The 26,174-nt window shown below is 43.2% G+C and overlaps 1 protein-coding gene across 6 annotated transcripts in view; it reads left to right on the top strand.

Moving 5' to 3' along the window:
* The window catches only part of DCLK2 (doublecortin-like kinase 2), a 186,562-nt gene that overhangs the window by 118,150 nt on the left and 42,238 nt on the right, over positions 1 to 26,174 (top strand). For 3 of the 6 annotated variants that reach the window (XM_010840766.1, XM_010840767.1, XM_010840765.1), the window contains exons 3-6: positions 2,584 to 2,686; positions 6,352 to 6,453; positions 7,329 to 7,379; positions 11,497 to 11,591. In XM_010840766.1, the coding sequence (XP_010839068.1) occupies positions 2,584 to 2,686; positions 6,352 to 6,453; positions 7,329 to 7,379; positions 11,497 to 11,591 (351 nt within the window). The remainder of the gene's footprint in view (positions 1 to 2,583; positions 2,687 to 6,351; positions 6,454 to 7,328; positions 7,380 to 11,496; positions 11,592 to 26,174) is intronic. The other 3 variants (XM_010840770.1, XM_010840769.1, XM_010840768.1) reach the window with 1 other exon arrangement.

Below are 26,174 nucleotides of genomic sequence, written 5' to 3'. Positions count from 1 at the left end.
AGCTTGAACATCTGAAACTTCTTGATTCACATACTGTTGAAGCCTAGCTTGGAGAATATTGGGCATTACTTTGCTAGCATGTGAGATGAGTGCAACTGTGTGCTGGTTTGAGTATTCTCAAGCAGCATCACTTTCAGGATTTGAAATAGCTCAGCTCGAATTCTGTCACCTCCACTAGCTTTGTTCGTAGTGATGCTTCATAAGGCCCACTTGACTTTACACTTCAGAATGTCTGGCTGTAGGTGAGTGATCACACCATCGTGGTTATCTGGGTCATTAAGACCTTTTTTGTACAGTATTTTGTATTCTTGCCACCTCTTTTTAGTATCTTCTGCTTCTGACTGAAGTGACTTAGCAGCAGCAGCAGCTTCTGTTAGATCCATACCATTTCTGTCCGTTATTGTGCCCATCTTTGCATGAAAGATTCTCTTGGTATAGCTGATTTTCTTGAAGAGATCTCTAGTCTTTCCCATTCTATTGTTTTCCTCTATTTCATGGCTATTTCTATTTCTTTCCTTTATTTTAGATAGTTTATTAAGAAGTAGAGATATCACTTTGCTGATAAAGGTCCAGATAGTCAAAGCTGTGGTGTTTCCTGTAGTCATGTATGGGTGTGAGAGTTGGATTGTGAAGAAGGCTGAGTGCTGAAGAATTGATGATTTCAAACTGTGGTGCTGGAGAAGCATCTTGAGAGTCCCTTGCACAGCAGGGATAGCAAACCAGTCAGTCCTAAAGGAAATCAATCCTGAATTTTTTTGGAAGGACTGATGCTGAAGCCAAAGCTCCAATACTTTGACCACCTGATATGAAGAACTGACTTATTTGAAAAGACCCTGATGCTGAGAAAGATTGATGGCAGATGGAGAAGAGGGTGACAGAGGATAAGATGGTTGGATGGCATCACTTACCTGATGGACATGAGTTTGAGCAAGCTCCGGGAGATACTGAAGGACAGGGAAGCCTGGCATGCTGCAGTCCATGGGGTCGCAAAGTGTCGGACTCGACTGAGCGACTGAACATGGCAGTCACCTGATGAGCCTCTCTGGTCACTTTCACTTGGCCTCAGGTGGCTTTTTAGCTGCTCCTTCCTTGATTAGCAACTGTTGGAATCTGCCCTTTGAAACTCAGGGGCATTCTGTTCCCTACAAACAAGAAAACGGGAGACAGAAAGTCTTCTGTGTCCCGGACCCCCACGGGCTTCTTCTTGGCTTCAGTGTGATGGTGTTAGGAGGTGGGGCCCTTTGGGAGATCAGCAGGGTTGGGTGAAGTCATTAGGGAGGAGCCCCATGGAAGGTATTCGCACCCTTATGAGAAGAGACAGGAGAGAGCTGCTCCCTCCTGTGTCTTCCCTGCACCCCGCCGTGTGAGCGAACCGGCAAGAGGGTTCTTACTGGAACCCCACCACGCTGGCACCCTGATCTCAGCCTTCCAGCTTCCAGAGCTGTGAGAGTAAGTTTCTGTCTTTGAAGCTGCCTTGTCTGTGGAAATTTACCAAACTGACTAAAGCGCGGCTGCCTGGGCGGATTTCAGTGAGGTGCAGAAGACACATCTTGCTTGCTGAGAATTGGAGTGACTGGAGCAGTGTCTTTGTTCCATGTACTGTGTCTAGTTCACTGTCTTCTCTCTAGAGCATTTTTATTTTAACTCTGCAATGAAAAAAAAAAAAATTTTTTTTTTCAAATAAAAAGCTAAGTAGTGATCAGAAAGACAAGGAATTCCTGAGATAGCACAACTTTTCCAAGTACTAGAAACTTTATTAAACTTTATTACTTTTTAAAAACTTTATATTATTATTGGGAGAGGAGTACTTTTTTGAAAAAGAAATCATATACATCCCATTATAAAACAGGTGAGAGTGGATCCTGTCTGCATCCAAAATCCTAGAAGATGGTTCTTCTTGTCACCACTTGGATGAATGGATAAATGTGCTCCCTGGGCTGGGTCAAGTTCCATGGAATCTGAAACTTACACTGTGTCGGGGAGGGTTGAATAAAAGAATGTGAAGTTAAGACTGTTTAAGTACAGGTCCTTGGAAGGGCCCTCATTAGCTTTATGACAAGTCTCCCTCTGATTCCAATGATGGTGGCAGAGATGAGCATTAACGCATTGTACTTACATGCCTGGCACTCATTCCGAGAGGTTTTCGAACATCAATCCTCGTGACAACCTAAGGCACACTGTGCCGGAGATACAGAGGGGCCACACCCGAGATGACGTGGCTGGGATGTGGAGCCGCTAGGAGAGAGGAAGTGTAGACGAGTAGACTGGGAGCTCCATTGGCCCCAGCGTTGCCCCCTGTTAAGGGAAACCTGGAATACATCACTGAGGCTCCTGTGGATGCCTTTCACTTCGCCTGTGAAACAGGAATATTGGTGCCAGCTACGAGCCCCTCATTTTGTTGTTCTGAGGTCAGGAGACGGTGTGTGAAAGTGCTTTGTGAAGAGTAAAATGCTTGGAAATAGTTTTTTCATTCCAACTCACTATTATAGGTGAGGCTTGAAAATATAAATTTTGTTGACTTTTATTGCACTTCTAATGTTTCTAATTTACTTCTTGGACATGATATTTTTTTTTGTTTTGTAGGTTACTTGTCTGCAAGACTTTTTTGGTGATGATGATGTTTTTATTGCATGTGGACCTGAAAAATTCCGTTATGCCCAAGATGACTTTGTCCTGGATCACAGTGGTAAGGCAATTCAGTGACCATCTTTGTAATCCTGAAGTGGAAGCTTAGGTGTGTCATTTGGTGCATGTTAAGTGGTCTGGTTGTCGAAGAAAGAAGTAATGAAGAGTTCATTTAATTAGATCATCATCTACTCTCACTCTTAGTAGAGTTAATTTCTTTGAATTAATAAAAGTAGAAAATACAGTGAGGTAGTTACCTAGTTGCAAAAACCAAAAAACCCTAATTCCAAGTAGTTAAATATTTTTTGTTTTGTTTTTGCAAGTTGGGTTCTTCACTTTTTTACTGCATTGTTACACTTTCAAAATTGATCCCTATCTTCTTCCAGAATGGTGCCTTGGCTAGGCCACCTTAAAATATGGAAAGTACTGAACCTGAAAATAGTTCAGTATACATTTCTCATGTCCATAAAGAGATATGTAAAAGAATAATAATTTGTTAGTAGTGATTATCTCAGATTTCTTTGCTCTGTTTCCATCTTTTTTAAAAAATAACATGAATTGTTATATATGCAGAAAAAATAAAGCTGTTTTCATTGATAGGATAAGAAAATCCCTTTCTCTTAATTTTAGCCAAAAAATGGAGTTTTCACCTGTTTAGCAGTAACCTCAGTGATTTCAGATGTTATTGATTCTGGGAATAGTGCTCTACTCTGTTATCTGAAATTTAAACTGATCAGAGTATTAGTGATTATTAGCTGATAGTGAAGTCAGCTTCATCTTTAAGTGAGACAGAATCATATAGACAAAACGTTTGACAGAGAAGAGAGATGTTAGAGGTTTCAATCCCACGCTTTAATTTCATCAGTGAGGAGAGCTGGCTTTTCGAAAATTAGGCTAGTGATAAACCCCTTCCAGCTGTAGTGACTCGGCAGTCCAGAATTAGAGAAACATACAAAATCCAAGATGGTACACGCTGGGGTGTCAGCCTTCCTTCTGTAACTCTTTCCTGTTACACTATGTCAGTTTCCTAGGGGGTGACTTACCTTCTGGGGCTCATTTGTCTACTCTTCTCGGTTTTCCACTTTGCTTTTTCCCACAAGTGCCAAATTTCTTGAGGGTTTCTGTAGCATCTTCTATCTAGCCCTGCTTTAGATTAGTAATGCCACCAGAAGGACCTTAAAGAATTAGTGATATTAGCCACGTTAATACTCTCACCTCTTCTTGTGGGTTTACTGAAAAATGGGAATTTACATATCATCTCTATTTTACATCTTTTTTTGACTGTAGCTTAATTTCATTTCATAATGTTTCTTTGTCAATGTTTATCATTTTGAAAGTTGAATTAATAAGTGTAAAACAGTTGGAAGGGTGCCCATTACATAGTATGTGCTGGTACTGTTGTTGTTAATGTTATTATTGTATCATCACCATTAGGTCATAAAATTTTACTATGAAAACAAGTCTGAGACCTAATTCTGCCACAAGTGTCTTTATTAGGAGTGATGTCAAAAACTCAGCCTCTGTGCACTGGTGCTGAATCAAATCTCAGAGACATAGTTTTGGGTGAAATAGAAAAGAATAGTTTTATTGCTTTGCCAGGCGAAAGGGGACACAGTGGGCTCCTGCCTCTCAAAACTGCGTGTCCCAACCCTGGAGGATTTGGTGAGGGGTTTTACAGCAGTTGTTCAAGGGTGAGGTGTGTGCAGAGCCTGCAATGCCTTTGACCTGTTCTCAGGTGGTCTTCTGATGAGTTTTTCTGGTTCCTAAAGGTGGTCTTCTCTGGAATGAGGATTGCTGATATCTTCCATTTACTGGGGGGTTTGTTCTGTTAAGAGCTCAGAGACCCTGTTCTGTGTGACCCTTGAGGCAGAACCAGGGCCCTGCCCCGAATCTGCGCTGCTGTTTCTTGGCTGCCCCTCCCTTGCCTCTTCATTGCCTCCCTTCCCTGACTAGCAACTGTTGGAACCTACCCTTTGGAGCTCAGGGAAGGTCATGGAGGCTGGAGTCTGTTCCCTACAAGCAAGGGGGGACAGGGAAAGGCTTCCATGCCCAGGAGCTTCCACAGGGTCCTGTTTGGGTTCAGGGGGCAAAGATAACAAAACAAAGTCTGTTTAACTTGTAATCTTGATGAGTCCCAACTCTGTCCTTTTATACATCTGACAACATCTTGCATTGAAAAACCGTTCAAAATTCACAGAATTTAGCTAACCCAGTCTTAGGGCAAAATCCTGTCTGTGTTAATGAGCTGGGTGCAGGGCTTGCTCAGATTCCTAAACCCTGGGGTGGTTCTGGTTATTAGCTGTCTAGGGTTACACAGCCTGCTCATGAAAGAGTGGCAGTGCCTTTAGGAAGGTTCTAACTAGTCTACACACCATTCCTTTCAGCACTGGAATACTTCCTAACATCTATAATGCTCATTAACTAAACTGCTGTTGCTACAGCCCCCTTGGAGGAAGGTTTTGATTAGAGTCTTTCAGATGCTAACCAGCCTCCCCTGGTGTGTATTTCGCTGATTAGTGTACTTCACTTGTTAATTTATTGTCCCTGGGGGTATAGATTAAACCCAACCCGTATTTTAATCTTTCTGCATAAATTGAAGTACTTTAATGTGAAGTCGACAATATGTTATATAATTTAATCCTTATAACAAGCCTGTTAAGCAGATTTAGTCTCATCCCAATTTCATAGGGAGAGAAAACTGACTTAGACCTAAGTCAAGTGCACCAGTTAGCAAAGTCACACCCATGATTCACCCCAAATCTGCTTGACTCCAAAACCCAGATTCTTAATTATTTGAATTGGAAGTGATTATTTTAGCTGTGTAATTAGTTCTGGTACTCTACTTGCTGATTTGTGCTTTCCTGGTAGCTCAGCTGGTAACGAATCTGCCTGCAATGCAGCAGGGAGACCTGAGTTCAATCCCTGGGTTGGTAAGATCCCCTGGAGAAGGAAAAGGCTACCTACTCCAGTATTCTGCCCTGGAGAATTCCATGGACTGTATAGTCCATGGGGCGCAAGAGTCAGAGATGACTGAGCCACTTTCACATGCTGATTTATTTGGCAATTTATGGAAGGAACAAAGCTATTGTTTAAAGCTGCTGCTGCTGCTACTGCTGCTAAGTTGCTTCAGTCATGTCTGACTCTGTGCGACCCCATAGACGGCAGCCCACCAGGCTCCCCCGTCCCTGGGATTCTCCAGGCAAGAACACTGGAGTGGGCTGCCATTTCCTTCTCCAAAGGAAGAGAAAAGATTGTTTAAAGCTAGTTCCCTCATTTTTGATGCTTTGTACTTTGGGCAGATGGAAAATAAGACAGTAAGGGGTTCGTAAATTAGAATCCTATATCCTTTCAAATTAAGATTATCTGAGTTGGAGAGAACTCTTTATTATAGCCTTTGCCTATCAATGGTGTTGATGAAAAATAATAAGTTGCACATGTAGAGATTAAGTTGTGCATGTGAATCAAGTTTTCTTGATTGAGCACTTACTATATATGGATTTCTGTATTAAGAACTCCCTCTGGAACAATGAGGTGAATGACAAAGTCTGAAGCCTAATTTAAGAAAATCTAAGGTGTGCTTTTGGGATTGATGCTTTGTATATAAAAGTCATTTAACAGTAATAAGATGATCAGGTAATGGTTCTAGGCACTAAACTACTGGAATGTGGTCTTTCTTTGGTTAGAATTAAAACTAGATCTCTTTAAAGCGCTTTCCTTTCTTTCTAGAGTGCCGTGTCTTGAAGTCTTCTTATTCTCGCTCCTCAGCTGTTAAATATTCCGGATCCAAGAGCCCTGGGCTTTCTCGACGCAGCAAATCACCGGCTTCAGGTAGTTACGGGGAAGGAAGCGGGCAGTCACAAATGGAGCACGTTCTTTGGTTTTCTTTAGTATGAGTAGGTAGTCTTGCCCATCCTTGTATGCAGCCAGGTTCCAACATAACATATAGATGGCATGATTTTTAGATCCAAAATGTTAAGTCTGTTTCTCCAAGTTACAACAAGTGTCCTAAGATACTTGTTTTGTCCTAACACATTTTCTCAAGAGCAATCTTATCTAGATTCTTTTCCTGGTATTTACATAGAAGTGTTTCACATTTTAACCACGCTGTCTGCATTTTACATTTTTGCTGTATGATTATGGATATTTTCTTCTTTTATTGGTTTAAAGCATAAGCCAACACACCCACCAGGCAAAACTATTCCCTTGATAAGGTTCCACAGGCTTTTCCTTTGTTAAGCAATTTAATCGTAGCAACAATTATTGTTGGAAGTAATACTGCTTATTTCAGAGTCAGAGTTACCTCTACATTTCTTTCAGATCCTAAACCTATAGATTTGTCATAGTTTTGACAGCTTTTGACATTTAAAAAAAATTAAAATGTCCCCCAAATCTTGATATTTTGATGCTATAAGGCTCGCTTATAGTATGCTAATATTGTTTCCCATTAAGGAAAGGATTGTGAAAAAACATGATTTTACATGTGAGGAATCTAGAACATGTGAAAGTAATACAAATAAAAACTGTCTGAAGCCTCAACCTGTCTATAAAATACTGAGTTTGGGGGGTTTCTGCTGCTCCATCTTCCACCCCGACCCCGCTTTCTTCAGGTGGGATAGTTTCCCTTCTTTCCGTGTGCACGTTTAGACCTGCCGAATAACTGCTCTCCTTACTTCTCCCCCTTTGTTGATACTGAATATGTCCAGTAAAGAGGGGTGGCCACTACTCCAGTGCCTACTCTACGGCCAGATCCCCAGGTGAGCCAGGAGAGGTACAGCTTTGTCGCTCTGCCGGGTTTTTTGTTTTTGTCTTCTGCCACCTTTTCTGTTTCCTTCTGCTCCATTTCCATGGCTGTGTCTGGCTTGTACCGGTGACGTCTGTGCTGCAGCACGGGCGTCCTGCCGCGGCTCCCTTGCTTGCTAGAGAGCCGGGCGCCTGCAGGAGGGCGCCCCGCGTGTGGTCTGCGTGCAGCCACAGTACACGGCGATGGGGGAGGCGCGGTGCCTCAGGGGGCCTGTCTTCTAGTTAATTTTGGAACATAATCTGTTACTGAAAAAGGCTAAGCGTTGTCGGTAATACGAAAATGGCCATAGAAGCAATTCTACTGTCCTTCCCTTCTTCCTCACTCTGGAGTCAATAGGCCCAGTATTCTCTCTCTAAAAATATTGGCAATATGAATATTTTTAACTGAAAGCATCTCTCTGATGTTAAGCTTATTTCAGATCATATTTTGCTTTCTGTGAAGTATTGGGTATGCCCCAAAATTTGTTTTTTAAGATCAAATGGAAAAATCCAAGTGAACTTTGGGGCCAATCCAATATTTCAAATGCTGGGAAAGCTAACATAACATACTGTATGGTAGATGTAGACTTTTGTCAGGTTCTTAGCGTTTGTGTTAGTGATAGCTTTACTATCATATGCTTATCATATAACTAAAATAACTAAATAAGAGTGGAGAGAGTGGTTCAAAGATCACATATTATGATTACTGTAATTTTGGCTACCCGAGGTCTCAAGAGGGAAATTAATTAAAAAACCTGTTTCATAGCCATACTTGTCTTGCAGACCAACTGCTTCACAGAATAGTCTAATAAATGTATAAATCTTCTTAACTAGAATTTGAGATGCTTAAATACAGTGATTCAAGAAAATCTTAACATTTCACTACCTCAGATTTTCAACTGAGTCCATATTTGGGTTTGGGTTAATAAAGTTTGTCTTAAACTTACAAGTTGTGAGATGTAAACCACATCTCAGTGGTTAAATGACTTCTCTAAAAGAGATTAATCCAAAAGCATGTTCAATACATACTATATAGTTATAAAAAAAAAAAAGAGAGTTTTGTTATTAAAAGCCACAGAACCCAGATGGATAACTTGCTTTTACAGGCATTTTTGCTGTAGTGTACCCATTACCATTTAGAACATTCCATGGGACTCCCTGGAATTTCAAACAGAGCAATAACTTTGTAAACATAATCTTGTGCTTTTCCGTTCTTGGGACAGAAGTGCTCCCATCATTGAAGTCTTCTGATTGACTAAATCCCTCCATAAAACTCAAATTTATCAAAATAGCTAAATAGTGTCTAATAAGTACATAGACATTAACCCAGGTAACCCAGTGGGTAAAGGGAAAGGGAAAGTCTCAGTCGTGTCCCACTCTTTACGACCCCATGGACTATACAGTCCATGGAATTCTCCAGGCCAGAATACCGGAGTGGGTAGCCTGTCCCTTCTCCAGGGGATCTTCCCAACCCCAGGGTCGAACCCAGGTCTCCTGCATTGCAGTCAGATTCTTTACCAGCCGAGTCACAAGGGAGGCACAAGAATCCTGGAGTCAGTAGCCTGTCCCTTCTCCAAGGGATCTTCCTGACCCAGGAATCAGACTGGGGTCTCCTGCATTGCAGGTGGATTCTTTACCACCTGAGCTATAATAGTCACCATAATTTGAGTATTAAAAATTCTCACTTAAGGTTTCTAGCTTGTGACTCTTTGTCCACCCAGATAAAAAGTGTTCAGAGCAAGTGAACAAGAAAGCCCCAAGTCAACTTCTTACCTTACAGTTGAGGGAAGGGTGGATAAAAGCCTTATTTGGGGGAAAGAAAATCCAGGGTCTACTGAAGGAGAGGGAGCATCCCAGAGATGCTGGGCGTTGTCCACCTTCCTGTTGGGGCAGCAGTGTCGGGGCAGAGAGCCCAAGGTGACCCTGTCCCAGCTTCCAGTTACCTTCCTGGAAATGGAGAAATGTGCCAATAAAAATGACATGAAGAACTCACTAGACAGCATTTTTTTTTTTGAGCCTTTCAAATACTATCAGAAACTTAAAGAGCTATCTATGTTCTTGCCATAGACAGGCAAGAACACTGGAGTGGGTTGCCATTTCCTTCTCCAATGCATGAAAGTGAAAAGTGAAAGTGAAGTCGCTCAGTCGTGTCCGACTCTTAGCGACCCCATGGACTGCAGCCCACCAGGCTCCTCCGTCCATGGGATTTTCTAGGCAAGAGTGCTGGAGTGGGGTGCCATTGCCTTCTCTGTTAAGGATAAATATAAACATGTATATGTAGATACCAGTTCAATCCCTGCCAGTGAGTTTTGTTAAGAAATTATGTTTAGGCAGGCGGTGTGTTTTTAGGGACACTGCTTGGCCACAGGGATTACCATTTACAGGAACTAATTTTTCTTCTTTAGTCCCTTTCCCATCACTGCTCCAGGGAAATCTTTGATTGCAGAGTGGTTTCTGAAGATCAGTGAAAGGTAACAGCACTTGGGGAAGAGGACCTGAACAGGCAGTTGTGTTGAATGAAGAGGAAAAGGAGCCAGACTCAGTATCAGCTCCTAGCAAGCTCACTAGCTCATAAATATCTCTTTTCTATGTGAATTCCTACCACCAGTTCCCTTTAAAGAGAATTTTTAAAAGAAACAGCATTAATTGAAGTGTAACTTTTTTGAAAAATAAGCAGGACTGTTGAATATTCTAAAAAGTTTTCTAATTGTACAGTTACTTGTCTTGCACTTGTGCTATAAATACCCACATATGTTTGTTCAGAAAATCTAGATAACTGATAATGATTTATGAATGAGTGGTTTTAAACTAGAAAAGTTAAAGTTTGGTAATTGAAAAATAACTAAAATTTTTGCATCTTTGCTGAATTTTTACAGTGAGCCATACGATAAACAAACATGAATGATTCATCTCATCACAAATATTATGCTTATTGATCCAGAATTCTGCCTCCTTTCAAGGACTGGTGCTCAGTTTTTTGAGGTCACCTTTTCCGGAGTTTTGCATTTTGCTTTTTATACTTAATAGCATCATTTAAAATAACAGTTGTCTGCTCCCTTGTATTAAAAAGATTTTTTTAAAAGGAAATGGACTTTGCTTGTCTTTCTGTAGAGATGAATGGCAGTTTTCATCTACTTGGGGTAAAAGCTTTGAAAATTAATGATAAAAGGGGTTAAGATAACTCCCTAGAAAAGGAAACAAAAAACAAAAAACAAAAAAAAACTAGTACCAGGTGTTAACTAATAGCTTTGTGAAATTACAACCGAAGTGGTATAATTAGGAATAAGCCTGAGTCACAGTGAGATGTGTGACTAGCACTGTATAGTTACTGTAAAATCTGCAAGCTCACCCCCTCTTGGAAGCCGCCACGGCCATGCTTTTCGTCACCTAGTCTCTAAACTGAGCTTTCGACCTAGGAAATGTACGGAAGTTTAGAGGAGGGTGTCAGAAAAACCCACCAAGATTTGCTAAATAATGGGAAAATTAAGCTAAGAAGACAAGAAAATGGAAGGAATCAGAAATAACTAGTCCAGATAAAAAGAAATCGGAAGAGTGCCTTTTATGACCTTTAAACAAATAAGTGGGTATTACAGGGGGAAATGACCAATAATTTTCTTTTTCCATTAAGAATACCCTTAGGATATGTGTTAGAATTATTGTATTGTGGAGTTGATCTGGGAGAGACTGAGAAATGCTTCAGTGATTCAGGTCGTTTGGACAGGTTATAGGACAGCCTTCCGAGTGAACAGTTACAAATACGACAGCCAAGCATTTCTCTACCCTCGCTGGCATGCAGGATTTGTGGACAAGTTCCCCTTCACATCTCGAACTCCATAGCGTTTTATATATTTGTTTATGTTACTGCTGGAAAACTATTATTGAAAATCTAGTTTCACTGCTTATTTGTCTGATACTTTGTCTGTAATGCAGTAAGACACGTTATTTTTGCTTTTTGCTGATTTGCCATCTGCTTTGAGCTTTCAGTGAGTTGCAGCTCCATTGGAGCTGTGTGGGGCATGTCTTGGTGTTTTTGCCCCGTCTGGTGGCTCTGGGTTCTGACGACCTCTGTCTCCTTTGTTGTCTCATGGTCAGTTAATGGAACTCCCAGCAGCCAGCTTTCCACTCCTAAATCGACGAAATCCTCCAGCTCCTCTCCAACCAGCCCAGGAAGTTTCAGAGGACTAAAGGTATGAAATAGGATATGTGCCGTGTTCGTGTGATTCCGTTCTGTTGCATAATTTAGTGGTTAGTTTGTTCAGGGACTTGGGTGCAGTAACAAATCAAAAAGGAAAGAAGTTAGGATTTGGAGCCAGGAAGACTTGACTTTGGATCCTGTATCCTTTTTTTATCTCGTAATTTGGGTCAATTTACCTTAACTCTTCTGAGCTAAAGTGTTCCCATCTCTTAAATGGGAATATAAAATTATGGTTAGGGTTGAACATGATATAGTTTTATATCAGTAAACAGTAGTTTTCCTATTATAATCAGAATAATTTGCAATGGCAAAGCTTTGGAGATTGATTCTTTTTAGAAATCTCATTTAGAAACCATGATTCTTTTTAGAGATCTCATTTAAAATTCACGATTTTAATATTGTTACCATAATTTGACTATGTAAAAGTCTAAAACAGAGTGAAATTCTAGTAGAATACTTATATACAGAAGTTAGTAACACAAGAAAAATATGTTCATTTTGGTGAAGAAATAAATTTTAGGTTTTGACTGTGATCTCCTGAAAATATGAACAGTAATTTAACATGATTAAGCAATTGGTTTAATAGGCATTTTATCTAGTAGAGAAGAATGATAAGTGAAACCAAATTTGCAGAATTTCAGTAAGTTTAATTTGACTTAGTAGCTCTCAGTAGTTTAAACTTTTGAGTAAATTTGCCAGATAAAATAGCAGTACTTTTTTTTTAATTGAAGGATAATTGCTTTACAGAATTGTGTTGTTTTCTGCCATACATCAACGTGCATCAGCCATAGGTATACATATGTGCCCTCCCTTTTGAACCTCCCTCCCACCTCCCTCCCCATCCCACCCTTCTAGATTGCTACAGAGCCCCTGTTTGAGTTCCCTGAGTCATACAATGGCAAATTCCCATTGGCCATCTATTTTACATATGGTAATATACATTTCATGTTACTCTCTCCATACATCTCACCCTCTCCTTCCCCGACTCCCCGACCCTGTGTTCCTAAATCTGTTCTCTATGTCTTTTTCTCCATTGATGACCTGCAAATAAATTAATCAGTACCATCTTTCTGGATTCTTTATATATGCATTAGTATATGATATTTATCTTTCTCTTTCTTACTCTTGGAGTGTTTAGTTGACATTGGAAGTATCTTCATGGTGACAAATACATTCTCTAAAGTTGGTGACCCAAACGTTTCAGGTATCATCCAAGTGGGAAATTTTCTTTCCCTTAAGGATCTTGAAAAACATTTTCCCTGGTAAAGTGAAAGATAAAAGGCCCAGCGTGCCTTGGGAATTCGGGGCGGGAACCTGCTGGGCTGGCAGGGCAGTGGGTCTGCGGGTTCTCCTTGCCTGCAGGGTGGTGTTCTCCATCTGACACTCGGTGTGCTTGTCAGGTCCGGAGACCATCGTGTCTACTTCCAGAGTGAACTTGCTATGTTCTTGTCTAAGTGCCTGACATCAGGAACAGAACTTTCTACTGGAAAAGGACAGATCATCTGGTTTTGTGCCTGCTTGCTTATGTATGTTGGCAGAATTTGGAGGGACCAATAGTCAGTTTGGGATTCGGAGCACAGAGCTCTAGGTAACCTCTAAGTGCTGGAAGTTCCTGATCTTTATCAGAAGAGCTGGCCATTTTCTGAAGTGCTAAATTGGCTTAGGTCAGCACTTAATATGATTTCAATGGAATTCTTAAATGTCAACTCCAGAAGAAAAGCTGTATCAATTAAAAATCTCTAATGTGATTATTTTCAGCTTTTCTTTCCCAACTTCTTTTCCCCAGAATAGATTGGAGGTGCTCTGTGTTTTAATCCAGGTAACTTTCAAGAAAATTGAAATAAAAATCAAGTCAATTTACCTTGTTTCCAGTTTCGATCGTTTTATCCTTTATTAAAGCAAAAGCAAGCGATTCCTAGTGCTGGTGATTGTCAACCCATGCAGACCCAAACGAAGCTTTCCAGTGGCCCACCTGCAGGGCTCGCTTGCGTTTCTCCCCCGGCTGTTGCCGGAGGCAGGACTGCTGTGATCCTTGGCCTCTGGTTGTCTGTGGCCGTCCCAGAGGGTACCTTAGACCATGCTCTCCTGGGTCTTGGTTGTTTCCCCCTTTTTTTTATCCATTGGTGACGTGGGCTCTTGTCTCTCTTCCTCGTCTGTCTTCAGCTCTTAGCCCACAATTGTTCTTTCCTGTGGATGCCCCCAGGTCAGGTGATGATGCTATGCTCCATTACACATGTGCACATACTGGGAGGAGATCACTCACAGATGTGGAAGTCTGAAGTGAAGAATTGGGTTTCTTTTTTAATAGTACAGAAGTTAGTAACGTAATAGTATAATTATGTTTAAAAAATTGTTTATTTTTGGCTGTATCAGGTTTCGGTTGCAGCACTTAGGATCTTCACTGTGGCGTGGGTGCGTCTGCTAAGTCGCTTCCGTCGTGTCTGACTCTCTGCAACCCTATGGACTGTAACCCTCTAGGCTCCTCTGTCCCTGGAATTTTCCAGGCAAGAATACTGGAGTGGGTTGCCATGACTTACTCCAGGGGATCTTCCTGTTCAGGGATCAGACTCGAATCTCTTGTGTCTCCTGCATTGGCAGGCAAGGTCTTCATCGCTAGTGCCACCTGGGAAGCCTCTGTGTGGCGCACAGGCGCTCTAATTGTCATGTACAGGTGGGCTTAGCTGCCCTGCGGCAGGGGATCAAACCCATGTGCCCTGCATTACGAGGCAGACTCTCAACCACTGGGCCACCAGACAAGTCCTCCAGTGGGATTTTTAAGACTTGCTAACAAGGTTTAATAAGATTGCAGAGACATTAGATAAAATCATTCCCAACTACAATAGATACATCTTAGTATTTAGAGTAACCTCAGAATTTAGCACACACAGTTCCATGGTAAGTGCTCACGGATTATTCATTGATCCAAAAAGAGATGAAGAAAGTTACAGGAAATGCTGATTCCTGGTCAAGACTGACATTGAAATCACCAGTAAGATAAAGGGTAACACCCCTTTCGTGACCTCTCACGCCTTCCTTTCTCCTCCAGCACACCTGAGGCTTGGCTGACAGCTGCGAGACTGCCTCTGGGTTTCTTTTGGTCATCTGTAAAAGAAGAACATTTGACTTTAGGTGACTCCTACAATGCTAAGATTGTAGTTCTTGTAAGTTGTCCAAAAACCTGTCTAGGAGGCTGGGGAATCCATTCTTCTTCCTCTCACTCAAGCTGATATAGACTCACTGAATCTTACATTAAATATTTGAAGCTAAACAAGTCTCTGCTACACCCATCAGCTGTTCGGATATAAAGCTAAATATCTGTAGCCCCTGCCTGTTCCCGGGGGTTGTACTTTGTGGGCATTCATTTCATCGCAGATTCCCCACAGTCGTGGTGTGTATTGACCTTGGGATGAAAACTTGCCTTTGAAATACTGCAGCTTAGGCGTGCTCCGTACTGTACAAAATACCCTCATTTTGATGTCACTGTAAGGCTCTAGTCAGCATCTGTCCACATTTGCATTATTTTCCTCTATTAAGTGACATTACACATGGAGAATTACAGATAATTATCATGTGTTAGTGCTAGGCTTTTTCCTTCCCCTTCATTTAAAATAGCTCATTAAGATCCATTAAGAGGGGATGTCTGACAGTGGAGGGCCGTTCTTCATGGGCAGCAGCTCTTTACTCCTATTTATCCTACTTCGATGCTTTTATGGCTTTGTGGGAAGTCTCTTTCCAGAGCGCTGACAAAAGCAGGCAGCGCAGGCCAGGACAGCATCGGCAGGAGTTGACGCTCCCGTCACTCTCCCAGGACGCAGCTTTTGGCGCATGGCCTCCTCCCCGCCCCTCCCCCAGCTTGGTTTTACTTAATAGGGGCTTTGGCAAAGGTGAGCAGAATTTGCTATTCTGTCACAATCCCCCACCCCCCACCTTGTGGCAGATTCTGGGAACCATTCAGGCGTTTGGGTGGAGACACTAAAATAATTGAAAATGAAAAATACTGACGTTGTGATGTTTAATCTCTGACTCCAGGGCGGCAGTGGTGTTTTTATTTGCTCCTCAAAAAACGTGGGGATTCAGAAGCAGCTCCCCCTCCCCCGCAAAATGCCCTCATTGCTTTCAGGGTAATACTCTTGTGAGGAAGACAACTCCACTCCATTCAGACGTGTTCACAGAAGGTCGGGCTCTCTAAGGGGCTGGACCAAAGGCAGGAGAGGAAGCAAGTTCAGTTCAGTCACTCAGTCGTGTCTGACTCTTTGCGACCCCATGAATCGCAGCACGCTAGGCCTCCCTGTCCATCACCAACTCCCGGAGTTCACTGAGACCCACATCCATCGAGTCAGTGATGCCATCCAGCCATCTCATCCTCTGTCGTCCCCTTCTCCTCCTGCCCCCAATCCCTCCCAACATCAGAGTCTTTTCCAATGAGTCAGTTCTTCCCATGAGGTGGCCAAAGTACTGGAGTTTCAGCTTTAGCATCATTCCTTCCAAAGAACACCCAGGGCTGATCTCCTTCAGAATGGACTGGTTGGATCTCCTTGCAGTCCAAGGGACTCTCAAGAGTCTTCACCAACACCACAGTTCAAAAGCATCAATTCTTCTGTGCTCAGCCTTCTTCACAGTCCAACTCTCACATCCATACATGACCACAGGAAAAACCATAGCCTTGACTAGATGAACCCTTGTTGGCAAAGTAATGTCTCTGCTTTAGAATATGCTATCTAGGCTGGTCATAACTTTCCTTCCAAGGAGTAAGCGTCTTTTAATTTTATGGCTACGGTCACCATCTGCAGTGATTTTAGAGCCCAAAGAAAGAAAGTCTGACACTGTTTCTACTGTTTCCCTGTCTATTTCCCATGAAGTGATGGGACCGGATGCCATGATCTTAGTTTTCTGAATGTTGAGCTTTAAGCCAACTTTTTCACTCTCTTCCTTCACTTTCTTCAAGAGGCTTTTGAGTTCCTCTTCACTTTCTGCCATAAGGGTGGTGTCATCTGCATATCTGAGGTGATTGATATTTCTCCCGGCAATCTTGATTCCAGCTTTGCTTCTTCCAGCCCAGCATTTCTCATGATGTACTCTGCATATAAGTTAAAGAAGCAGGGTGACAATATACAGCCGTGACGTACTCCTTTTCCTATTTGGAACCAGTCTGTTGTTCCATGTCCAGTTCTAACTGTTGCTTCCTGACCTGCATATAGGTTTCTCAAGAGGCAGGTCAGGTGGTCTGGTATTCCCAGCTCTTTCAGAATTTTCTACAGTTTCTTGTGATCCACACAGTCAAAGGCTTTGGTATAGTCAATAAGGCAGAAATAGATGTTTTTCTGGAACTCCCTTGCTTTTTCTATGATCCAGGGGATGTTGGCAATTTGGTCTCTGGTTCCTCTGCCTTTTCTAAAACCAGCTTGAACATCTGGAAGTTCACGGTTGACGTATTGCTGAAGCCTGGCTTGGAGAATTTTGAGCATTACTTTACTAGCATGTGAGATGAGTGCAATTGTGTGGTAGTTTGAGCATTCTTTGCCATTGCCTTTCTTTGGGATTGGAATGAAAACTGACCTTTTCCAGTCCAGTGGCCGCTGCTGAGTTTTCCAAATTTGCTGGCATCAAATTGTGTTTTTTGCAAGGTGGGGATGTTGAGAAATAGGGTGGCGACCAAGTCATTAAGGTTCTTTAAAACTAAAACTGAACGATGTTAGGACAACTGAGACTTACTTGTTCCTCAGTTAAAACTTACTGGTTTTGCTAGATAGTTACCTAAAATCATAGAGTGTGGAAACCGGAAGTGACCCCAGATATTTTAGTTCATCTTTATCTTATAGATGGAGAATCTGACAGAGATATGAAGTGAGTTGCTCACGTCCCAGTGGCCAGTTGGGATCTCTGACCCTCTCAAGCGCTTCATCTCTAACCTTTGACCTTCCCCCACCCGCTATGGGTCTGCTTCCATGACCCCAACACAGGCACCCCTTGGAAAGCTGTGTTGCATAGGTCTTTTAGGAGGGGGAGTGCCTGGGTTTAGATGCTCTGAATAAAACTGGATTGTGAGATTGGGGAATGAACAGGGAGAGTGGAGGGTTGAGAAAAGGGATCCTGGGCTGGGGGAGAGGCTGGGTGAAGGGAGGGGGAAGGTAGAGGAGAACGCCTGTTGACAGTTCTTCCTGGGAGACTTTGGTGGAAGAGATTGTTCATCGTATCTAATGATGATTCTTTTCAGGTGAAATGGTTACACCGTGTGACCAGCAGTTCTGCCTGACACCCTAAGGCTTAGTGGAATGACAAAGTCTGCAGTAGGTTAGGGTTACTGGTTTCCTTTGGAAGCCAGCAGTGGAGCTGAGCGTGGTCGAGATCGGCACAGGTTGGAAACGGATGTTGTGGTCCTGGCCCAGCAAGCACGGGGTCCTGGACGTGGGATGATGTTCCCCAGTGGTCCTCTGACCACAGGTCATGAGCAGTGTGGCATGACTGGGACTTGAAAGTAGATCATGCACATGACCTCTCCTGGCCCCCGAGGACGCAGTGAGAAAGCAAGGCTGGCCTGCTGGATGCTTGGAACTTTGTCCTCAGGCCAGAAATTCATAAAGGAGGCTGCTAGGGCTACTGGGCGGGTCCCGGCGTTCCGCAGAACCTAGACCCTAGGGCTGAGAGGTTGGCCTTGATTTTTGTGACGATTTGGGGAATCTGGCTTTTCTAAACTCAGGGCCCCTCTCGTTGACAGTCACGCAGGGAGGAGATGTTTTTGCAGCCAGAAACGGGCCACCTCCACCCCCACGGCACCAGGCTGCCCACCTCAGTCAGGCATCTGGGGAGTCAGGCTGCCCTGGGCCTGTGTCTGGAGGGCACGTCTCCTCAGGACTCTTGTTTATTTTCCTGTTACTCTCCTTGTTGTTCAGTTGCTGAGTTGTGTTCTGCTTGCTTAGTAGAATTTTCTGTCAAAGTCCAATCTGCCCCAGTTGAGAGGCCCACTTAAGCCTGAGGGGGAAGGCAGAGACAGCACCCCCTGGCATGGCAGTCACATAGGGTGAGACGCTCTGAGAAGGGTGAGCCCCCAGGCCCCTGGTCTGAGATGGACACAAGATGCTGACGTGGTCCAGTGCGGGAGCTCGGAAACTGGGCTGTCTTGGCTTAACCACTCACCAGCTGTGTGGCCTTGCACAAGTCACATCACCCTTACCTGTGAAAAATGGGATTTCTGGGACGTGCTGCACAGGGTTGAGCTTAACTGATTAAATATAAAGAAAGCACTTAGGATAACTTTGTTACTCTGTTATGCTGTTGTTATTCTTTTATATTCTGTTGTCCCATTTGTATTACCAGAAACATTGGGGTGTCCAGGTTCAGTTTTCACATGAGAGAAGTTTCACTTAGGAAAAAAGAAATTGATATGCAATGAGGTAAGAAGAAGGAAAGAGAAAATGAGAGAGGTCAGACTTCTCTGCTGATATTATTGCCTTCTCTGCTTTCCTGTTATGACTTGAGCTCCCAGCTCTACCTTTTGTGTCTGTTTTCCTGCCCTCTCTTAAAATTTTTTGAATTTATTTATTTTGGGCTGCATTGTGGCGCGTGGGCTTCTCTCTAGTTGTGGCACGCACACTTAATTGCCCCTAGGCCTGTGGGGTCTCAGTTCCCCGACCAGGGATCAAACCCACGTCCCTTGCATTGGAAGGTGGATTCTTAACCACTGGACCACCAGGGAAGTCCCTTCCTGCTCTCTCGACATAGTTCAACCCTGTTAGTAATCTATAGATAATATTGTTAGTAACAAGCTATCCCCAGATTTAGCAGCTTAAAACAACAATAAAAAGTTATTTTCTCCCACAGTTCTTGGGGGTCAGGAATTCAGGGACGACTTAACTGGGATAAGGTCTTAGATGGGGTTGTAGCTGTGCACCAGGGCTGCAGTCGCCCAAAGCTTGGCTGGGAACAGAGGATCCCCTCCCAAGGTGACCTGCTCACTTGGAGGCAAACTGCACCAGCTCTTGGCAGGAGGCCTCAGTTTCTCACTGGGTGGATTCCTTCATAGGTTGGCTTCAGTATTCTTAGAATGTTGCAGCTGTGTTTCCTGAGAGTGAGGGATCTGAAAGAGAGTGCTAGGTCCTGTCTGTGACCTAGCCTCGGATGTCAGGGACAGCGTCATTTCCATCAGAGCTTAGGAACTGGAGATGTCAGTCCAGTTGAGTGTGAGAAGGGACTGCACACGGGCATGATCATCAGAGCATGGGGACTGGCCTGGAGACTGGCTCCCACACCCCTTGTCTCTGCTTTCAGCTTGCCCAGAATTTCTCTCCTGGGCTGCCTCTGCTCCCTCAGTAGCTTTCTCCTCTCTCCCCATAAATCTCATTGGTCTGTTCTCCCTGCAGTCCTTCTATTCTGTAGACCCATCACCCCCTGCCCATTTTTTTCTCTCCCCACCACCACTGACATTTTCTTCTCTTAATCCCCGACTTCCGGATCCTCCATTTTCTCCTCGACTTCAGCCTGTGATCTCCTGTTTCCTCTGCCCAAGTTCCTCGGAGTCCCTTCGATCTAGCCGATAACCTTCCCTTCAGGAATATTTACTGTGTTTAAATCACAGCGTTTTCTTCAGGACAGATAGGCAGTAAAGAGTACTAAATGTGTCATCAGCTGCCAGATGGATGAAGAAAGCATTTCCCTGAAATTTAATTCATCATCCACGTCCCACTTTAAGACTTTCAAGGCTGTAGTAATTCAAGGCTTCAGAGTGAGGGGCACATCTGTGGACACTGGGGGCTGAAACGTCTCACATTTTGATGCTGACGCATATGCCCAGGGGCTGTCTACTGTGAGCATTCTTGTTGGTTGAAAGAAGAAAGGGAAAAAAGGACGTTGGAACATTATCCAACATCTTGAGATTATAAACTGTCTGATGTGCTGATATTTTATCTGATGATGTCTCCTGGGTCTCCTGGCGGTGAAAGATTTTCCAGATTTGTGAAGTGTGATGAAAGGGCTGGTAGTATCTCATACTGATTGGCAGAGCTAAAGTGTAACTCTCTGACCTTCTGAACTCAAAACTTCTTTGCGAAGCTGTGAAATGTAAATCCACGGTAGCTTCTGACCTTGGAGAGGTTTTCGGCTTTTCCCTGGAGCTTAGGCCTTCTTTAGTATTTAAAAACTAATTAATGGTCTTAAATACAAAGAGACTGACACCCTTTATTACCTCAGAAATAAACTGAGTGGTCACTTAATCTCCGCATGTAATGATTTTGTTGACAGAAAAGCAAAAGAGGGACTAAGCAGTTTTGAAGATTTTGGTGCCCTAAAGAAATCAATCGTCATGATGACTCGCAGATTCTGTTTGAGGACATTGATTTGTACATTGTAGTTGGTCAGCAGAAAAGAGGCATTTGGTGCATAAATGGCACACCTGGGTGGAAGCCCACTTTTATGGGGGTGGAGAGTTTGCCAGGCAAATCGGTGTGTAAGGTAGGATCAACTGTATAAACTTTATTTGAGTATAAGCAGCATATGTGTTTATCTCAAACACCCTCTTATTCATAAAAGTGGGTCATTAGACATTCTTCTCGGTCATGCATCAGATAATTGGGTGCTGTTACTACTTAGAGGTCGTGGCATTGAGCTGCCCGTGCCAGGGAAAAACAGGAGTGGCCTATGCTGTGGACACTGAAAGTGATAGTCACCTCTCCCAGCAGCCAGGCACCCTGGACATGGGTGGAACATCACACTGGGAGTATGCGGACATGTTTCGCAGGTAGGCGTGGCCATACCACTTGTTGCTCAAAATCCGGTAAGCCCACACTGCTTGAAAGTTTCCCTCAATAGGGATGTGATGAGATTCTTTGCTGGTTTTGGCAAACCATGTCATCAGCTGAGGTGGCAGCAATACTCAGAGGAGTAGAAGGCCAAAGTCGGCAGTTTCCACCCAAGCCCTTTTGTTACCAGGTCCAAGTTCACACTGCTCACCACAGGATGGGCCAGTAAATTGAGAGAGGAGTTGTTGAGGCAGAGAGTAGTGACTTTATTCATAAAGCAGGAAGACTGAGAAGATGGTGGACTAGTGTCCCAAAGAGCCTTCTCACCCAGGTTAGGATTCAGGCTGCTTTTATACTAAAAGGGGAGGGGGCGTGGTTGGTTATTGCAAACCTCTTGGTGCCTGAATCCTTTGTTCTTGCAGCTGCTGGTGTAGGTCAGGTCACAGTGTTCCTTTAAACCTTCAAGACAACTGTTATTCTCTGTTCTGCAACTTTTTATCTCTGTATGAATGGAGAAATGTTACACCTTTAAACATCAGAGCCTTGATGCTGGGCTGTCCTGTATATTTCAAGCTATAGGCAACATTCTTTTAGTGATTAACTTGTAGCAAAAGCAATAGAATACAAAGGTCAAAGTGAAAGAAACAGCCAATATGGAGTCAGGCTTGCTCTTCCCTATTACACCTTCATGGACTTGAGCTGGCCCCTGTCCCAAACCATGTACATGCGCAGACGGTGGGGTTCTGTGTACTGCTGGTCTCCAGCATTAACCGTCACAGGTCTCAGGTTCCACTGATTGTGCCAAGTGAGACCAAGGCTAAGGTATGGCTGTAGCTCAGAATATTTTGTATGTTATGAATCTCTAGGTGCTGATTCAGATTAATTGTTCTCATATCTCATTACTAATACTGAAGTATTTCAGAGTACATTATTACAAATCCAGTATGAAAGTGATAAAGCCTCTCTTTTTATTTTTTTAAATAATTGTGTCTATTTATTTTTGACTATGCTGGGTCCTCGTTGCCGCGTGGACGTTTCTCGAGTTGCATTGCAGCGAGGGGGAGCTGCAGTCTAGTTGCAGTGCTTGGGCTTCTCGTTGCAGAGAACGGGCTCCCAGGTGCAAGGGCTCAGCAGTTGTGGTTCCTGGGCTCTCGAGCACAGGCTCAGCAGTTGTGGTGCACCGCCTTAGTTGCTCTGAGGTACATGGGACCCCACCAGACCAGGCATCGAACCCATGTCTCCTGCACTGGCACGCAGATTCTTTGCCAGTGAGCCACCAGGGAAGCCCCAAGCTTCTGTTTTTAAATGGATGCCTGCTTTACACTAATTTTCCTTCTGATTAATGGAACTGATGTTTCTGATAGTTTTTCAAAACACCACAAAAATGATAATGGAAGCAAATCTATTTATCAGTACAAGTAATAATGTAGCATCCTGATTTAAAAAAAAAAAAAAATCTTCCAATGCATTTCAGAGGTCATCATTTTAAAGAAAATTTTTTCTGAAGACCTCTTTATATGAGGAAAGGCTGTGTATTTATTTATCGACTTAGATATTATTTGACTAAATTATAGGAAGGTGATTATAGTTATGTAACCTGAAAGCATGTTCTAAATATACCACAATGAATATTTTGATCAGTGAATTGTATTGGGTGCAAGACTTCATGAGGAATTCGAGGTTGCAATGTGAGACTAGCCAAAGAGCTCCTGGGCTCAGCAGCCAGACCTGAGTTTAGATCCTGAATTTACATTTGCTGTGCCATTTGGGCAAGTTATATATAACCTCTCTGAGCTTTGGTTTCTTCACAGATCAATGGAGATGAAATAATACCTAATTCATAAGATATAAAAGTATTCATTTTAAGACTTAGCTCAGAGTAGGCACTCAATAAATTGCAATGAGTTTCTTTCCTTTACTTACAAAGAGAAAATTCTCCTTGGGCTATGGATGACTCACAGTGGTTAGGTTACTGGATGAGTGACAGAGAGAAGTTAAGGTAGCTGAACGATCAGTTATAATTACCGCAAGAAACTTCCTCCATGGAGGTTCTCAACTGTAGCTACACATTAGATCTTCTGTGGAGCTTAAAAATATCTTGAGGCCTGGGCCCTACATGCAAGGATTCTTTAATCTGTGGTGCAGCCTGGCAACAGAATTTTTCAGATCTTCCCTGGGAATTCTAGTACACAGCCAAGGACAGAGAACTGCTGCTTGCGTTTAAAAGTGTAAGAATTATGTTGGAGGGAAAGCTTTCCTAAGAAAGTTCTTGTGGACTAGGGATTTATTTGCCTGTGGCCAAATTTGGCCCATTGCCTGTTTTTCTCAATAAAGTTTTATTGGAACGCAGCCATGCTCATTCATTTCTATTTGGTCTCTGGCTGCTTTCACACTACAACAGCAGAGTTATGTAGTTGTGACAAAGACCACGTGACCCACAAAGGCTAAAATATTACTCTCTGACCCTTTACAGATGTTTTCTGACCCTTGCAGCAGGCCACTTAAAATCACAGTGCCATTTTCCAAGATGCATTCAAGAAAGTCAACTCTCTACACAAGTGTACCTGCTAGATTCTGTTCACATGCTTCTTTTTATGAAAACCACAATGAAGTAGGGACCAGCATTAATAGAACTATTTTTGCCTCTTTTTTCCCCCTGAGAATTGCGTGTTTATGAACAAAAGTTCACAATTTTAATATAGCATTTAACATTTCTCTTTAAATTTCATAGAAATAGTAATAATCCACTTGTCAAAGAAATTTACTGTAGGACACTGACTTCTTTGCTAAAAATGTGGAAAGCTGGCATGTCATCAGATGTACTCAGTTTGCCAGGAATGCTCTTTTAAATGGTGCTAGCAGTTGAGGGCACTTTATAGATTTTTTTTTGCTCTGTTTTCAAGTCTTTTTTTAAAGTTCTTAGCAGAAGTGGATTCTGGTGCAATTTCCTTCCTTCCTTACTCATAAAACTGGGGCTGCTGCCGCCAGAGAGAAGGCCAGTGGTGGTGGAGGGCACAGAGAATGCACTCTCAGGGTCTTCGGTGTTTTCCATCACTTCCCTTCTTCACCCTCTATGACCTCATCAGGAGACAAGTCCCCTCTTCTCCCCACCTCTAACATCAGTGCATCTTTAAAAATATATATATTTATTTATTGGCTGTGCTGGGTCTTTGCTCCTGTGCACAGGCCTTCTATAATTGGAGCGAGCAGGGGCTGCTCTCTAATTGTGGTGGACAGGCTTCGCATTGTGGTGGCTTCTCTTGCAGATCGCGGGCTCAGTAGCTGTGGTGCACAGGCTTAGTTGCCCCAAGGTATGTGGGGTCTTCCTGGACCAGGGTTTGAACCAGTGTCGCCTGCACTCACAGAGAGATTCTTAACCACTGGACCACCAGAGAAGTGTATTGCATCTTTTTGAACCAGTTAGTTATTATGGAAAATATCTTGAAAGAGTCCAGATGCTCCCTACCATCCCCACCATCCGTTCACACTTTACTGAAGAGAGTCTCGTTCACACGCAGCACCCAGGCAGCGTCTTCATGCTGTCTCAGCATCCTGGCTGCTGATGGAAGCATGAAACACATTAGCATTTTAAGAGATTTTAATAAAAACATTTAGTTGGACAATAGAAACAGGACAGGTTTAATCAGGAATGCTGTATTTTATTCTCTCCTTGCTTCAATAAGAGAATAGTTCTCTTGCCAGGGACTGGAAAATCCATACATTCTGCCTGGTAAACGGAGGGGATTTTGTAGTCCTTGCTTTTGCCCTTCTGTTTTCCTTCCTCTTTGTCTGCATGTCTCTCGGGGCACCAGGAGTGCCTTATATGTAACAATGGGCACTTCATGTTTGCCAGGGATCTGTCCAGAGATCTTGGTGAATACCCAGCTTTTCTTGGCTTCTTGAACACCAGGCTGGGAGGTCAAACTTAGAGGGTAGAGGTGGGATTTAGGTGTGCCAAATGCAGACTCGTGATGTAGCGAAACAGCTCCCGCGCACGGGTTACAAACCATCAGAAAGAGCCGCATTCTGGAACAGTGAGGTTTCCAGGAAGGGTTTTGCATGTACACACATGCCTCTTCATTAGACTGTAAACTTCCAGGCTCTAAGGACCGTAGCCCTAATCTTTGCATCCATTAAAAATCCGGCACTGGTTGTTGCTGATGGAGGGAAGGAAAACTGTCCCTGCATCTAATCATGTTCTGTCTGTTGAGCTGTGTTATAATGTAATGATTCCCTCATTTTTTGTATGCATTTTCATTTTCCTCATGAAAGCTTTTTTTTTTCCCCAAGTAAAGGAACATGTTTGGACAGGTAATCAGATATGTCACTTCTGTTAGCTCTCTTATTTTTTAAATGCTGGAGGTTTAGCACTTGGAAAAAATGTATCATTCTGTTGGAGACTTTTGAACAGTGCTCTTCCTGCCATCAGCCTTTGCTGAGAGAGTGCATTTCCTGGCGGTTTAGTGAGACCTTTGTCAGGTACACCTGGAAACAGCCCTTTGCGTTGCCCTGCGGCCTCACGCTGTCCCCAAGCCGCCTCTCAGGCCCGCGTCAGCCTAGTTCTTGTTTTGGTCGCTACGCTGTCAGCTTCCACCCCCGGCTCTGTATCCCGGTATCTTTTCTGCCCCTTGCCACCTCTGAATCCCAACACCAACCAAGTTTGTAAGCGCTGGGAATCAGGATCGGTGTGAATGAGAATTTAATCAAAAGAAACACTGAGAATGTGACTGAGGTTGACGGGAATTCAGTCTGTACTCCAGCGAGTCACCCGTCCGTGTGAACATGTACAAGGAGGTAAAGATGCCTGCATTTTTTGCCTCTTTCTCGGACTTCTCTCTTAGAGA

This window comes from Bison bison, unplaced genomic scaffold (genome assembly GCF_000754665.1).
Source record: "Bison bison bison isolate TAMUID 2011002044 unplaced genomic scaffold, Bison_UMD1.0 scf7180017864146, whole genome shotgun sequence".
In the NCBI taxonomy this organism is placed as follows: domain Eukaryota; kingdom Metazoa; phylum Chordata; class Mammalia; order Artiodactyla; family Bovidae; genus Bison; species Bison bison.
Note: the sequence above shows the minus strand (reverse complement) of the source record. Positions and strands in the feature narration are given on the sequence as shown.